The sequence below is a fragment of the Numida meleagris genome, chromosome Z (assembly GCF_002078875.1).
Source record: "Numida meleagris isolate 19003 breed g44 Domestic line chromosome Z, NumMel1.0, whole genome shotgun sequence".
Lineage (NCBI taxonomy): Eukaryota > Metazoa > Chordata > Aves > Galliformes > Numididae > Numida > Numida meleagris.
In genome coordinates, this window is record NC_034438.1 from 9,625,923 (window position 1) to 9,641,462 (window position 15,540).

Below are 15,540 nucleotides of genomic sequence, written 5' to 3' on the forward strand. Positions count from 1 at the left end.
GTTATCTTCCACCCAGCCCAAGCATCAGGAGATAGCTCATGGTTCGTAGACTGCATCAAGTCTACAGGAACCCATAACGGATGTCTACCTGTGCAGCCTGCTGTGGGGAACCTGCTTCAGCAGGGGTTGGACTAGGTGATCTCTACAGGTCCCTTCCCACTCCCACAATTCTATGATTCTATGTACCCTCTGCAGTACTGTCTGATTAACATTCATGTTGAACACCCACACGAACCAAACAAGAGCCGGTCCCCAAATATTTTGTAATTTCCTCCTGCCCAAATTCCTATCCACACTTTAACAACTCGCCATTCACCAGTCCTCTGCAGTTACCACAGGACCCAGAGCATCTGTTCCACCACAGCATGAGTGAAAGGCACTGCACGGACTCAGCACCACAGGGACGTGCTGGACAAGGTTGTACCTGGATGGGTGCAGTGCTGCCAGGCCCTCAGCAAATGCAGCATCTACAGCAAGGCTCCAAGCCCAAGGAGTTATTTAGCCCGTCTCCAGGACAGGGGCTGTCCTTCATCTTCATCCATCCCGGGCAATGCATTTCTGTGCAAGGCAGATTTCTGACAGCAAAAGCTGCTTCTCTCTTTTCCAGCCATGCAATCCTGTTTGAGGATGAGTCATGTCTCAGCAAACCCTTCCGAGGATGCAGTGCCCTAATGGGAGCTAGCACTTGAGTCCTCTCAGTAATGAGGGTCCCTCCCCACGCTCTGCACACTTAATTGTTGAGTTATGCTTCCTGTTCCTTTTCAATGATAATGCTTTCTCTGAAATTCTCTCCCAGTGTTTCCAGAAGAACTTTTGACCCCGAGAGTGTTTTTAAACTTATGGCATTGTTATCCTCTTCCTTATTATGCTTGCATGGCTAGAGGTAATTACACATGGATTCCCTAGTAAGACAGAAAGGCTCACAAAAGAACATAACCAACCAGTCTTGTGTCAGATTAAAAATAAAAGCAGGCAGAGTGGGCAAACAAATGCACTTCTGCATGCTCACAAAGTAGGTTTTTGGAGCACACCTTGCAAAAACAAAAACAAAAACAAAAACATAAGTGAGTTTTGACAGATAAGGAAGCTCCTGCAATAAACCTTTAACCAGACACATTCGGTCTCTGTTACTTGCCCAGTGAGTCCTGGCCGCACACATCACAAAGAGCCTAAGATGCAGTGAAGCCCAGAGGAGCAGTCCCCAGCCTTCCTCCCTGCCTTCAACTACTGCAGATCCCACCCTCCCAAGGCAGTCCCCTCTACTTGTAATTAATAACTTCTTGGAATTTCTCATCCAGCCCATTAACACAAAGCTGTTTGCTGAAGTAGAACACTTCAGAATGAAAATACACAGATCATCATATACTGAACAACACAGCACTGCCACAAACAAAGGCTAAAAGCTTTCAAAGCAGCTAAGAATGGTATGTGCCTCTGCCAAGGGACCCAAAATGTCCCAGATTCATCAGACACTCTGCAAATTCTTGGCAGACCTGCTTTCTGTTTAGAGCTCATTTCCCATGTTGCTCTGCCATCCAGCATTACAGTGACAAATAGATGCAATTTCAAGCAACAGAAATGCTAGGAAAAATGAATTAGAATTAAAAAAAATCGTCAGAGGCAAATATTACCCTATCATCCTATTTCACTTGGACATAAATAATGACATTTTAAAACAGCAGTGTCAATTGCACAAGGCAAAATACGGATTTAGGGAAGAGTTTAGAATCCCCGAAGTGACTCAAGACAATGTAATACAACTTGACTCTGTGGCCCTGTATTTCACATCTAAAGTTCAGGAACATTTTGGCCAAACTACCTCTGAAAGAAATACACGTTAAAGATATTAATGCAATCGTTTTTCTATCTGGCAGCACAAGTTTTATTAAAGTTACAACTTTAAGGGATGTTTCAAATTAAACAGACTCTGTAAAAACAGAGCTCAAATTAAACTCTACTATGACATTTTTAATTAATAAAACACAACAAATGGATTTCTGGTTAAGCCTTACAAGCAAAATTTCTCTTAGATTACAGTTTCCAAATGTCACAAAACTCTTCTGCTGTGTCCTAGTGCAGTTGAATAGCTCAGATTATATTTCCCTGCTGAACACATTGGAACAGAACTTAAGGTTCTGGAGAACCTGCTGACAGGGAAAATGCTGAGGATCCAGCACCTACAAAGGAGACTGTTTTCCCTTCTTAATTTTCATGGAATCACAGAACAAGTCAGGTTGCAACAGACTTCTGGGAGACCTTGGTTCAGCTGCCCTCTCAAAGCAGAGACAACTTAGACCATGCTGCTCAGAGCCTGCTCCAGTTGAGTTCCAAATATTTACATGGAAGAATGTTAGAATTTGTATCTCAGTTCCGAGCCATTCCGTTTTCTGCTTGGCAATGCCCCTTTGAATTCAAACACGACTTCACTGGAAACCTTGCCAGGCATGCAGCAGCTGGATGGTGGTCTCCTGCTCACAGGCAGGCTGTGAAGAGCCCCCAGAGGTAAAATTCATCCATCCGAGCCCAAGTGCTGAGCCCGGATCAGCTTACAAGCAACCAGGTGCTGCTGCACTAGCAGTGAGTCCATCAGGAATGTAAGTATGTCACTCCGAAAGTAATGCCTCCTAGCAACAGTGAAACATCAGTTGACAATAAACGCCTCTGAATTAATTTTGTTAGTTGGCCATCCAGCACCTGACAGCATCCCTTTAAGTGTCCGCAAAACCCTGCACAACAAACAAGAAAATTCAGTGTCTTCTTGGCTGAGGTGAGCAACCCGTGGTGACAAAGACAACTGTCCAGAGCTGGACTGAGAACTGGCCTCAAATCCAGGAGATGTGATGTTACAACTGAGACCTCAGCCCCAGTGACATGGCCCAGACCTCAGTACCAGCCCCTGCGGAACACTAAAATCATTACATCCGTACTGACAAAAAATGGCCCAGCTCAGTTCCTGCTTTAACTACCAGCAATAGTGATATACAGCACCAGTATATGGAATATACGAGAGAAAGAGAACACACATGGATATATTCAAGGGAGTGGGAGCAGTTAAGAACAATGATTTCTAAAGCAGTTTTGCAATTATGTATATATATATATGAATATATATACACATATAGGTACATACTTAGACACACACATACACTATGTATAATCATATAGGTATGCTTTTGTGTTTGCTTGCTTTTTGTTTTAAATCATATGATGCTTCATGCTCACGCTGACCTTCAAACTAGCCTCAAAGCCTTGCTGTGAAAAATTATCCCCACCTTGCCAGACAGAGAAAAGCTACGTGTGAGCTCATCTTTCCCATACCTTTACCTTCCCACGTCCTGCCTGGCGGCATGCAGGATTCTCACAGCCCAATCCAGCCAGGCTGGTGTGGATGGTGGATCAGATTGCAGAGAGAGCCTGGGGGTCTGTGCTGCGTGGACTGCCCACGCCGAGCTGCAGAGCTTTGCCTGCACTCCCGAGGCTGACACAGCACTTACACAAGGAATGCAAAGGCATCCACATGCTGGATTAGAGGAGGAAAAATTTCATGTGCAGCAAAACTGAAAAAATAAGACGTCCTAAGAACCACCAATAGCTAACTCAACAGGCCTATATCCCTCTGAATTACATCCCCTCCAATAAGTAAATAAATAAATAAAAGAAACAGAGGGGAAAAAAAATCTTCCTGCCATTCTTCCAGCACATTTACTGTATTCAGATTTCCATGATTTTCCCTCCACCCCTCGGTGATGCATCACAAAAGCTCTGAGCTATTGCCATCAGAGGTGACAACGGCAGGCAGGCAAACCAAAGCTCGAAAGCCATCGCCACCGCCGCAGCTTCAGCACAGATTTTAGGGCAGGACACAAACTCAAGTACAGACGGAAGGGCTATGCCAGGCTTATCCAGCTGGCTCTTCACAGCAGTGTGTACCTCTGCTACCTCAAGCTTCTCCTACAGTTTTGTAAATTGGGAAAGGAAATATCCAGTGACATCTCAAAACTGCCTTTGATAAAAACAACACAGTCTTGCCTGGAAACTCATGAGCATATGAAGTGGCATTGGTAGCATGTGCAGAAAGATTTGCTGGAATGCCAGGGAACTGCATCCTGAAGCTATGTATAATTAACTTTTGACAAAATTGATTTGTAGGTTAAAGCTTTGCTGAGCCATACGCTTAGAAAACACTACCAGATCTTGAAGCACAATACACACAAGAGAATATTTAAAGCCAAAAGAATGCTGAGATGCCCACTTAAGTTTGCATACAAACACTATCATGTCATCAGCACTGAGCATCCCTGATTTATTTCCTTTTCCCCTTCTCCCCGTAGAACAGCAACCTGGCACATGGGAGAGAAGACTGTGCAGACATCACTAACGAGAAAACAAAACTTGTCACACTAAAGAGATGCTTGAGAGTGGGGACTGCTGTAAGCAAAGACTTAGAGCAGAGATAACATGCAGGCAAGAAGGGAACACTGGCATCAGGCAGATCGTAGCACAAGGCTGTAGAAGTGTAAGAATACATAATCAAATCACCAAGCTAGATATCACATCTGAGCCACCCAAAGGTTTCAGAGATTTATTACAATTGCCGCAGAAAGGGGGGGTGGGAGGGAGAAAAGAAGAGAAAAATCACAAAGAGAAAAGCTTCAATTGAATCCACATGCTTTCTCATGCCTGAAAACGGGCCTGTAAGCTTTTTAGCGTTGAGAACATCATTTTATTTTGCATTTGTACAATACAACAGAGGCCCAGGACACTGATGAAGCTTCAGAGAACTGCTACATTACAAATAAATAACAATAATCCACTTAATCTCTGCTTAATGCAGCCCTGAAGGGAATGCGGGTGAGATTATCAATTGACAGCATTTACTCAGTAGACCTTCAGTTACAGTTCATAGCCAGAAATTCAGATTCCTCCCCTGAAAAAGCATCCGTTGGCATCAGCAGAGCAAATGAAACCTTGAAGAATTGGACAATAGGGTGTTACAGAAGTTTAGCTACAGAAGGAGCAGAGAGGAGAGCGTGTTGCCACGTAAGCGCTGCAAGAGACGTCCCATTGGTTCCAACAAAAGTATTGGAAAGGGCAGAAAACCACCCAGCAGCTGGGAGGAAAGGAAAGACCATGACTGCTGCATGGCTTGGAGGACACAAGAGCTCCTGCTGCCCATGCCATTGCTTTGCTACAGCACAGAACAGAGGGCAGATGCTGTAGTAGGTGATATCCCTGCTTCCAACCACCTTCTGTGCAAAGAGGGCTGGGTTTGATGGCCCCGTCCCATCTGCGCCAGGCTGGAGGAGAACAAGACAGATGCAAGCAGGCATCGAGGGAGAGGGTGAAAACATCACCAAAGCCACACTTACAGCGACCAGTGTTTCAGGAGACACATTCTCTCCCTTCACATCTTCTTCTTCAGGTTCTTCATTTTCTTTATTGTCAGTGCAAGAGACAGAGTCTTGGACTGAGCAAGTGCTAAGCAAGTCTGGCAAACTGGTAGATGGGTACTTCAGAAAATCCCCTTCGGTGGATTCCTACCCGAGAGACAACAAAATGTGTTACATCACATGAACCCACCAGAGTCACGGCGACTCTGCCCCATTTCACCTGCCCCATGGGAGCTCCCCAGCAGTCCTCCCTCCTTACATGTTTCCACGCGCTTGACCTGTAATAGTCCAGTTACTGACAGCAGCACTGGTGTTAATGTGCACATGGAGCAGACACAGGCCAATACACATCTAAAACACGGAGATTTCCTAAAAGAGAATTTAAAATAAATTCTCCCCCAGCTGTCTGCTCCTCCCCACCTGAGTTCATTTAATGTTGTGGCAAGCAGATGCAGAGCTTGCAGACTCATTACTCATGCCATTGTGTTCCAAATCTCACGCTGTGCTCCCTTCACATATACGCCTATCTACATGCCCCAGGACAACAAACCAACAGTGCTGTTTGGGAGAACTGACCCCGTAAGCCTCCACCTACCCAGTCCAAATGCTTCAGGAGATGTTCCCCTGGCTTTGGCGTGTTTTCTGGGAGGTAAACGTGCATCAGCCGAAGGCAGTAGTAAGACAGGCTCTCGTTTTATTGCTTTCAAAGGAAATCCTGTGCTTGCAGAGCTCAGTATGCCAAACTGTAGGGCTGCTTTCCCATACCAACAAACAGCAGCCAAAGGAATCTGCTGGGGAACGCTTCACCTATATATGCCTTTCTACATGAAATTCTACTCTGTAAGCTTATTCACAGGGATTATTTTGATGCAGCCACTCCATGAGCAAGCAAATTATTTTCAGGATAGTTTTATGCAGGCTACCACCTTGTGCTTTGGCAGTGACTCCAACTGTCCAAATGAAGTACAAAATGTACCTTTTCCAGTTCAAAGCATGTTGTTTCCAGAATAAACACTGGTGGGGCTACTATCATGCTGGGAGCTTACAGAAGGTCTTGAATGAAGTTTACTGTCTAAATTAAACATTAGAGAAGTTACAGGCTCTTCACTTTTAACACGGAGAAACGGGGCCTCTTCTTGACCACAATGAGAAATAAAAAGCCTCTTTCGGAAGCCAAAAGAGCATCCAGAAATGAAGTTCATGTAAATCTTCACCAAGTTGTCTGGGATAACAAGAGTGGTCCCCGTGGCCACTCCTCCCACCTCAGAGGTCCCTCCACCACCTCAGTGGTCATGTTGTCCTTTCTGAGATCCCAAGCACTTTTGAGAACTGGTCTCAACCCAAGCCAGGGAGCACCAGGCTGTGGTCTAGGGGAATGAGCAAACTGGGGTGGGCAGGATTTCTTTAAACAAAGCAAAAATATTGTGTAATATTCCCTTGATCTCTGAAAGCAAAACTAAGAGCCCTCCTAATAAATGAATTCCACTCTCATTCCCCTGAAATTTCATGCTAGTTTATCTGTGAGAGCTTTGCTCCAAGCTATTAACAAGGACAAAATAAGGAATTCAAGCCAAGGGATCATCATCAGGAGAACTCAAGCACACAGATACGGAGAGAGATAACAGGCTCCACAGGCAAGCGTGTGAGGAGGCTGAGTACAGCCTGCTTTATTTACCAGCCTATGTATATTTTAAGAAAATGTTTTTTGGCCAAAACTTAAGTAATGTCTGCATGACTAAATCCAGCCTCATTTGCAGAATGAACAATAGTGACAATACAAGCAAGTCACTGCTGTGGTCTATACCCTGCTGATTTGCCACAAATTTATGGCAGCTACTGATAATAATCCCAGTAGCACTACGTTAAACTTAGGGGAGCAAATGCAAACACGTGCCTCCATCTCAAAAATGTGCCTTTTCCATGCACACACCCTTGAGGACAGATCTCGGGGAGACACCAGGGAGAGGACAGAGTGTGTGCTGCTCGTACCTTGCTGGCGACGACCAGCTGCACCATGCCAGCAGCTGAGCGCAGGAGAGCCACAGCGTCCTGGTGGGACAGCCCCACCAGTGACTGCCCGTTGATCATCAGGAGCTCGTCACCTGCAGTCAGCCTGCCGTCCCTGTGAAAACAGAGACGGAACGTGGGGCTCCCACCATGCTGCAGGGCTTTGGTGGGGTAAAATGTGACCTGGGTGATGCTAAATTTGCATCGATCAGTGAAGTGTTGTTTGACCAAAAAGGGAGCTCAGGAAGGTGCCCTCTGGAAATTGTTGCTATACCCAGAGCCACTTCACTCTGCCTGCAGGGCTGAGTACTCTCAGACCCTCTCTGTGCCCCCCTGGAGATGCATGAGAAGGAGCAGTGAACCCCACATTCACCATCAGAGAGGCAGGGCTGGGAGTGAGCAATCCCCTGGGGTGCACAGCCCGTCCTCACCTACAGATGACCCCACAGGAAAGGCCCATCTCCCAGAAATGGACCTGGGAAAAAACCCCTGCAAGCCATCAGGCTCACTGGGTTATGGTCCATCACCAAGCACCTGAGGCCGAGAATCACAGAATGGCTTGTGTTGGAAGGAATCTTAAAGACCAACCCTTGCTGTGGGCTAGATGCCCCCCTCCAGCTCAGGCTGCCCAGGGCCCCATCCAACCCAACCTTGAGCACCTCCAGGGATGGAGCACCACAGTTCTCAGGGCAACAGTACCACTGCCCCCTGAGTAAAGAACTTCCTCCTAACATCTAACCTAAATCTCCCCTCTTTTAGTTTAAAGTCATTGCCCCATGTCCTATCACTATCGGACCATATAAAAAGTCAGTCCCCTACCTGCTTATAAGCTCCCATCAAGTACTGGAAGGAAATCACAGCAAGTCCATCACATATTGACACTGGTACAGACCTGCACTAAACTCAAGTCTTCAGTTTGTCTTTACCTTGGATTAAACATGCTGGGAGGGGTCTCCAATCAAAAAAAAATGAGCTTTCAAGCTAAACTTTCACCTTCTTACCCTTTACAGAGTGATGCAGGTCTCCACAGTGTTAGGACAAATCAACTGCTCCTATCCTGACCCTGGCTAACAGCAATGGCCACGGATGCTGGGTTGCACCCTGAAGGCTTCACTGCCGCCTCACCTGTGCGCTGAGCCGCCTTCCTCCACGTGGGTGATGATGATGCTGTGCGGGGACCTCTTCGAGCCTCTGCCTCCCGTTATCTGAATCCCCAGCCCATCCGTCCCCTTCTGGATGTGCATCTTCCATATGCGGGAACCTTCTCGCTGAGAGAAAACGGGCAGAGAGTCTCTGAGTTTGGATTTGGACAATAAGAGAAGGCTGGGAAGGTAGAGGAGAGAATGACGTACAGCCTTGCTGCCCATCACCACACATCTGTAGAGCTCAAGCCACATGGGTGTTATTTTTTTGCTGAGCTTTGCATTGTTATCTGTGGTCCAAGCAACGGAGGCAGAAAGGAGGAGAAAGCACAGAGCAGGTGCAGCATGAATAGGTTTACTTGCAGGCCCGTTCGCAGCTTTTCTGAGCTATGCAGAGCTGCAGCTCTACGCCCCGATCCTTCCTGCAGCCAACAGCAGCCTCCAGCACCTTCACCAAAACTCTAGGATTTGCAGCAACTGAGGGGCTGAGAAGCCAGACGCATTCAAGGGGCACACCTTGAACACCAGTGAGGAGCAGGCTTGCAGCATGCAGCAGTGTTTCCCTCTCCAGAGGGCTTGCAGCATTTGAGACATGGGGAAGAAAATGCCAGCCCCATATTATCAGCTGCTGATCAAGTAGTCCTTATTTGACAGATGTTGTATGGACTGTAAGTAATGATTTACCCAACACAAAGAACAAATTTTCAATATAAACAAGGTAATGAGTGATGTTTAGGACAGCTTTATTTTTTTTAATGATTATAAATCCAAAACAGAGCTTTACAATCTCTGCAGCAATACAAAATGCAAAATGAGCCCAGTTCCCATGCATCCTACTGGAAGGACTGGGCACAAGGAAACACAGGAGAGGCCGCTATCGGCAGAACAGGAAAGGAAAGAGAAAAACAATAAAGCAAGCAAGATGCAAAGGCAACTGCCAGGACTCTCTCCCTCAGAGAGAGGGGAAGAATCAGAATAACAGAATTATGAGAAATCCCAGGAAGCTTTGAAGTTTGCAAGGCAGCAAAATGCACAGTCTGGAGGTGATTTCAGCTGCTTGCCACAGTCACTCAGCACTGGGTCATCTATTTCTGACTGGGTCTGTGCTGCACACAGGCAATGTTCCTGCAGCACACAAACGCCCAAGCAGTGAAGATGATTAAAATTTCATGCCAAACTGTGAAGAGCACGTAGAAATTGCTGCTTGTTTCTGAGAAGTGGAACTGCTAAATATATCAGTGAACCTAAGGTTTGTGGCAGCAACTTGCAGATTTTTGGCCAACGTTGTTTATCTGAGCCTGTTTTAAGTGAAGAAAATGCACTTTTTTTTTAGCCTGACCACTGGGGATTTATGTTGAAACTTTTAAAGGCACTGCAATATGAGTTTTTCAAACACAGGAGAAATATTATCTGGAGTATCTAAATCAGTATCTAAGAACAAAGAGAAAAACAGGAGATAAATGTTACACAGCCCCGAGACCATAGGTACAAGAAACAGGAAAAACCAACCTGGTGTTTTGAGAGGTAAGTCAAAAGTTTGATTCTGGAAATGAAGACACCTGTGGGTAATTTGTTAACTTGACAGCAGTGCACATGAGCAATATCCCAGCAGGTTTAACTGGGATGCTGAACACACTGACAAAAGCCCCGTTCCAGTTGAGTAACAGGGCATGTAAGGACAGCAAATACCTTGAGACAGATTACCAAGACAGACAAAACATCGTGTAAAATGCAGGGGCAAGAGTCAATTGTATTTACGTGCCCAAAAAAAGCCACAGAACTAAGCCAAAGCCTGACAATGCTCCAGAGAGACTTTACTGCTATAAAATGGCCTGTATCCGTAATGAACATCAGATGTGTCACATCCCTCCCTCCCCAGCCAAAACAATGACCATCCAGGACGCCACTCTGGCTGTCCACTTGTTAAACCCAGTTCAGGAGCAAACTCTTTGATAAAGTCTAACAATGCAGCCATAACACTGTTTCTAATGACTTGCAAAAGCGTTCTGGAATGCCAGTTATGCAAAGGCCCACACTATGCAGCACCCAGCCTGCACTCCTCAGCACTTCTCACTATCACATACTAAAAAAAAAACAAATTTGCTCTCCACTGACCCACCCTCAAATAGTCATTCACATGGCACAACACAGCAGCAAGTGGTGAGACTCTGCTGCTCTTATTACCCTTCAAGTCCCACTGAAATCAAAACCACCTGCAAAGCAGCCCATTACTCAGCCTGAGAGAGGATGGCAGAGCACAGCCACGCTGAAGACAACACCTCAGCCTGGCACATACCCAAATACGTATTTATTTCACTTGTCTTGAAGTAACAAGTCAGTGGGACTAGGAACCACGCCTGCTGACTGTTATCCCTATGTAGAACATGCATAGCTGCTCAGTCAACGCCAGCAGCACACACATATCTTTGACTTTTTAAAGCTGAGTGCCAAAAAGCAGATTTCCTAGCATTTGGGTGAGATTTCTTGGAGACAGGGGGTGTTCTGCAGAGCCCCCCTCCCCTCCCCACACAGGTGCTCTCCTTCTGCACAGAGCAGCATGGGATGCTCCACTGACAACTGGGAAATGCTGCTGCTTTCATCAGGCAGCTTCTGTCTGTGGCTGCATCACAGGAGAGCTTTTGCTAGTAAAGCTCCAGGCCAGTGATTCTTAAATACACTTAAATTTGACTTAAAAAAAACAGTTTTCTTGAGTTCTTGGGTAAATCCACACTCAGCCCACAAGTCTTAAATGCTTAAAAAAGAATTTTAAAAGCAGAGCGATGCATTCTGTCTTCCATTTTGCAATCTTAAAAGATTCAACTTTCCAGCATTTCTTCCTAAACAAGAAGACTACATGCTCACTCAGTCTTTAGACAAGGGCTAAGATTCTGCCATATTCACTCAGCTCCAGAGACTTATGACACCCAAGGGAACCTCTAGGTGTGGTTAGATTTGGTGACTGCAGGTCTGATATCACTGTCCTTGCAGCCTGCAGTATCCTGCCCAGAGCAGGATGACTTTAACTGCAGAACGGCCTCCTCTGACGGGCTGCGCAACACTGGTTGCAGCCAGGTTCACATCCCTCCTAACATCTGAACTTTCCTATCCGCTCAGAAAAATCCTCATAGCTTTGTTTATAAATGACTGAGAATAATCCCCATAGTTTTGTTCATGGGTGACGCAATAAATCTTCACATATACATCCAAAGCTCTCTGTGAACGAGTATTTCATGCCTACAGTGCAGAGAGATGCTGTGGGTTCAGGAAGGTATTTCAGACTGCAGATATCCTCAACAAGAACCAACAACAGCCTCTTCTCGCCCCTCACAAGAATAAGGAGAGCAATCCGTATCCCTAAACTTCCCTTAAACAATGTGAAGACAAGGAAGCTCAGCACTTATGAAGCTAGGTGGAAAGGCGGGCTGATGACCTTTGTCTCACAAGCCACAGAGAACTATGCAGTTCACCTGATATATGGCCTAGAGGCACACTCAGCGACATCCACACTTGCTCTGGAAAACATCAAAGGAAGGATAAGCCAAAATGTCTTTCAGAGATTTTTTCCCCATCTTCTGGAAGGCAATATTAGTTCTGCTGAGATCCATCCTGTAGCCCCTGAGCAGCAGCAGAGCTACTCCCCATGCTAGGAGGGCTGCATGGACAATGGAGAAAGATTTTCTTCTCAAAGACAGTGGTGAGGTATTGGAACAGGTTGCCCAGGGAGGTGGTGGACTTACTGATGCTGGAAGTGTTTAAGAAACACTTAGATGTTGTACTGATAGACATGGTTTAGTGGGAAATACTGGTTATAGGTGGATGTTGGACTGGATGTTCTTAGAGGTCTCTTCCAATCTTGGTGATTCTACAATTCCAAGAATTGTACTGAGGGACATGGTTAGTGAGCATGTTGGGGATGGATTGATGGTTGGACTAGATGACCATAGAGGTCTTTTCCAACCTTCATGATTCTACGATCTTACCAACACTTACAAATATCTAAAGGGCAGCTGCCAAGAGGACGGTTGAAAAGAGCCAGGCTCTCTTTGGCGGTGCCCAGTGACAGAACAAGGGGCAATGGGCATGAACTGGAACACAGGAAGTTCCATACAAACATGAGAAAGAACTTTTTCACTTTGAGGGTGACAGAGCACTGGAACAGGCTGTCCAGAGAAGCTGTTGAGCCTCCTTCTCTGGAGATATTCCATACCCATCTGGATACTTTCCTGTGCAATGCACTCTAGGGAACCTGCTTTACCTGAGGAGTGGAACAGAGGATCTCCAGAAATCCTTTCCAAGCCCTACCATTCTGTGTGATCTGTGCATGTGATTCTATTTGTCAGAGAGAAGGAGATGAGGCCAGACCTTCTTTTGAAGTCCCGTCTAGATTTACACTGCTTCTGTGAACACTCCTATACCAAGAAGAAGCACAAATGTTCAAGTGAGAGAGGCTGCAGTTTGGCTAATCGCTATTTTTTATTCTTTGCAGTTACATCACTCTTAGGTGACTCAACTTTCCTCCTAACTCGGCTCTGGCAAGCAGGCAGTGCCTTGGATCAGATCTTTCCCCTTGCAGATGATCAAAGTGCACAAGCTACAAATAATTAAAATGTTTTTTAAGATGGTATGAATATTCCACTTGGATTAATCACAACCAAAAAAAAAAAAAAATGGGTCATCTTATGTAACAGACCGCAAATGAGAATAGAGAATCGAGCCTGCATCTCAAGTTGCTCCCCGCAGGCTGCCTTTCTCCACCATTGTACGCAAGGCAGCCTCTGTTCAGAGCATGCCTACATCTGGAACAAACTAGCCTGCTACAGATGTGGGGAAGTTCGCGTTATGCCCGCTCCAAGTGCATACCATCAAACGCTCAATTTCATAAGCACGTCATTAATAAAACAAAAAGGAACGTTTTTCTCCTCTGAGTGTAAAATAAATAAATAAGTAAGATGTGTCAGAGCCGCTCTTCCCACCCGTCTTTCACCAGCTAATTGCAGGGGAGTTTAAAAGGGGCTTGACTGATTTCTACTGTGTGGTGTTCAACAAGTTGCAAATCTGAATATACAAAGGAAAGATCGCTTTGAAATGTTATATTAAAGAAAAGCTTGGCAGGAGCAAGGTGTAAACAAATGGAAAACAGAAATGCAGTAAGTAGTTAAAAAGGCAGACAGCAAAACGGAAAATGTAAAATAGTTGTCTACAAAAAGCACTTTCTGTCACAGCTGCAATTATTTTTGCATAAATAAGTAACAGTTTTCAAGCAAAACCCAGGATAACCCAAGCTAAGAATAGCAGTAACAGCGTGTCAGCTCACCGGACATGCACAAACCTTGCCAGACCCTACATGGGACACCCACCTGCCCTGCTGGCACCATGATAGGGTTTGCTGCCTGTGCAGCACCAGCTCGCACCCGGTGACCTGACAGGACCACCCCAGCAGCACAGGCTAACAGTAAACTCCTCCTCACTGGCCGTGAAGCTGTTTTTGGAAACTTGAGGTTTAAGAGAGTTATTAAGATTTACGCCTTGAGAAATTGACCGCAATAGGTTTGATGGGAGCTGGCAACCAATGTGCTGATGGCACACACCTGAAAACCAGCAATATATCTCACATAAAAACACACAGCCAGAGCACCACGTTCAGACCAGCATCGCCTTAAAACACTACTGCAACAGCCTAGCCTAGGAGGACAGGGAGCTATGCTGGGGTGTACATAGCAGCACTTCGCTCCCCAGAACCCCTCAGTGATTTGGGGCAGATGAAAAGCTCCTCTCCCAGATGCCTGCCTTGGCTCAAGTTCTGCCTGCTCCCACCATCCCATTCCCCAGCAGACATGGGGCATATGCAGATTGGTAGCTGCTGAATTAACCTCGGTGATCACATGCTGGGTGATTAGCTCAAACGTGTTGCTCTCAAGATGCAGTCAAAAGCCACCGCTCTTCACATCGCAGACACACTAGTGCAAACGACTCAATCACAAAATCATGCCAAAATCTGATTTTTGCAGATTCTTAACAAAGCAATTATTTCATTAGTGGATAATGAGTATAGTTTTCATCTGGTCTTACCAGGATATTGTTAAAGCTGATCTAACAGCAGGATTCCTGCTTTCATCTGCTACCTTGGGTTTTCACTGTTGTACAAGCAAGCTAAACAACTCCAAAACAAATCAAAGGGGAAGGGAAAAAAAAAAAGCATCTACATTCCTTTACCACTATGTTATTCCAAGGCACAAGTTCTTTGTCCATCCCTACTGTCTATGAAAAGTTCTTAGCGCTGGAGAAATTTCTTAACACTGGAACCACTGAAGCCTTTGGCTTCCACCTCCAGTTGACACAAGCCATTCAGTGCCTCTGGGTGTCCCCTATACCTCTTGAAAGTGGAGAAAGAAAAAGTCAAACTCATAGCCCTCATTCTGAATTATACAATGCTGACCATGTGAACTTTCCATGTCCTTAAAACAGGTCGAATCCAAGAACACAGACACAACTGCGAATCTACTGAAGTGTCCATTTCTGATTCAACAGGTTTTTTTAGTTTGGTCAAATGGCATCCTCCAACTGAAATGAGAGTACCTTGCCCTGGAAAGAGAAGCATCCTGGGGAACAAAGCCTGGAGAACAGCAGAAAGCAAAATCCTACCCTCCTCCAAATACAAACACACGATTAAAATACATGAAATAGGCACCACAGATGAGGGGATGAAAACTCTGCAATTTTAAGCAGAATGACCCACAGGGATGCATCTCCAGAGACAAACTAGTTGTTGACATCATTTCCTTGGCAAGGGCCTTAAACATTTTATCAGCCATTTCATGCACCTGAACTACATAATCACCCCTTGCAAAAATCTGCTGGAGTCATTTCTCATCCTGAGCCATCACCATCTGGGTCACACCTCCCTGAGCTGCTCCCCTCTTGATGTCTCTGGAGCTTCCTTGCAAGATCAGTCAAAGGATTTTGCAGCTATTCCCAACCTGGGGGGGAGTTCAGTACAGCAA

At 45.6% G+C, this 15,540-nt stretch overlaps 1 protein-coding gene across 5 annotated transcripts in view; it reads right to left on the bottom strand.

Moving 5' to 3' along the window:
• PDZD2 (PDZ domain containing 2) overlaps nt 1–15,540 on the bottom strand; it is a 203,151-nt gene that overhangs the window by 44,623 nt on the left and 142,988 nt on the right. For 4 of the 5 annotated variants that reach the window (XM_021380824.1, XM_021380822.1, XM_021380823.1 and 1 more), the window contains 3 exons: nt 8,523–8,665; nt 7,380–7,512; nt 5,370–5,537 (listed from right to left, as the gene is read on the bottom strand). The exons of the other annotated variant lie outside the window; for it this stretch is intronic. In XM_021380824.1, coding sequence (XP_021236499.1) covers nt 5,370–5,537; nt 7,380–7,512; nt 8,523–8,665 — 444 coding nt within the window. The remainder of the gene's footprint in view (nt 1–5,369; nt 5,538–7,379; nt 7,513–8,522; nt 8,666–15,540) is intronic. 5 annotated transcript variants of the gene reach the window in all.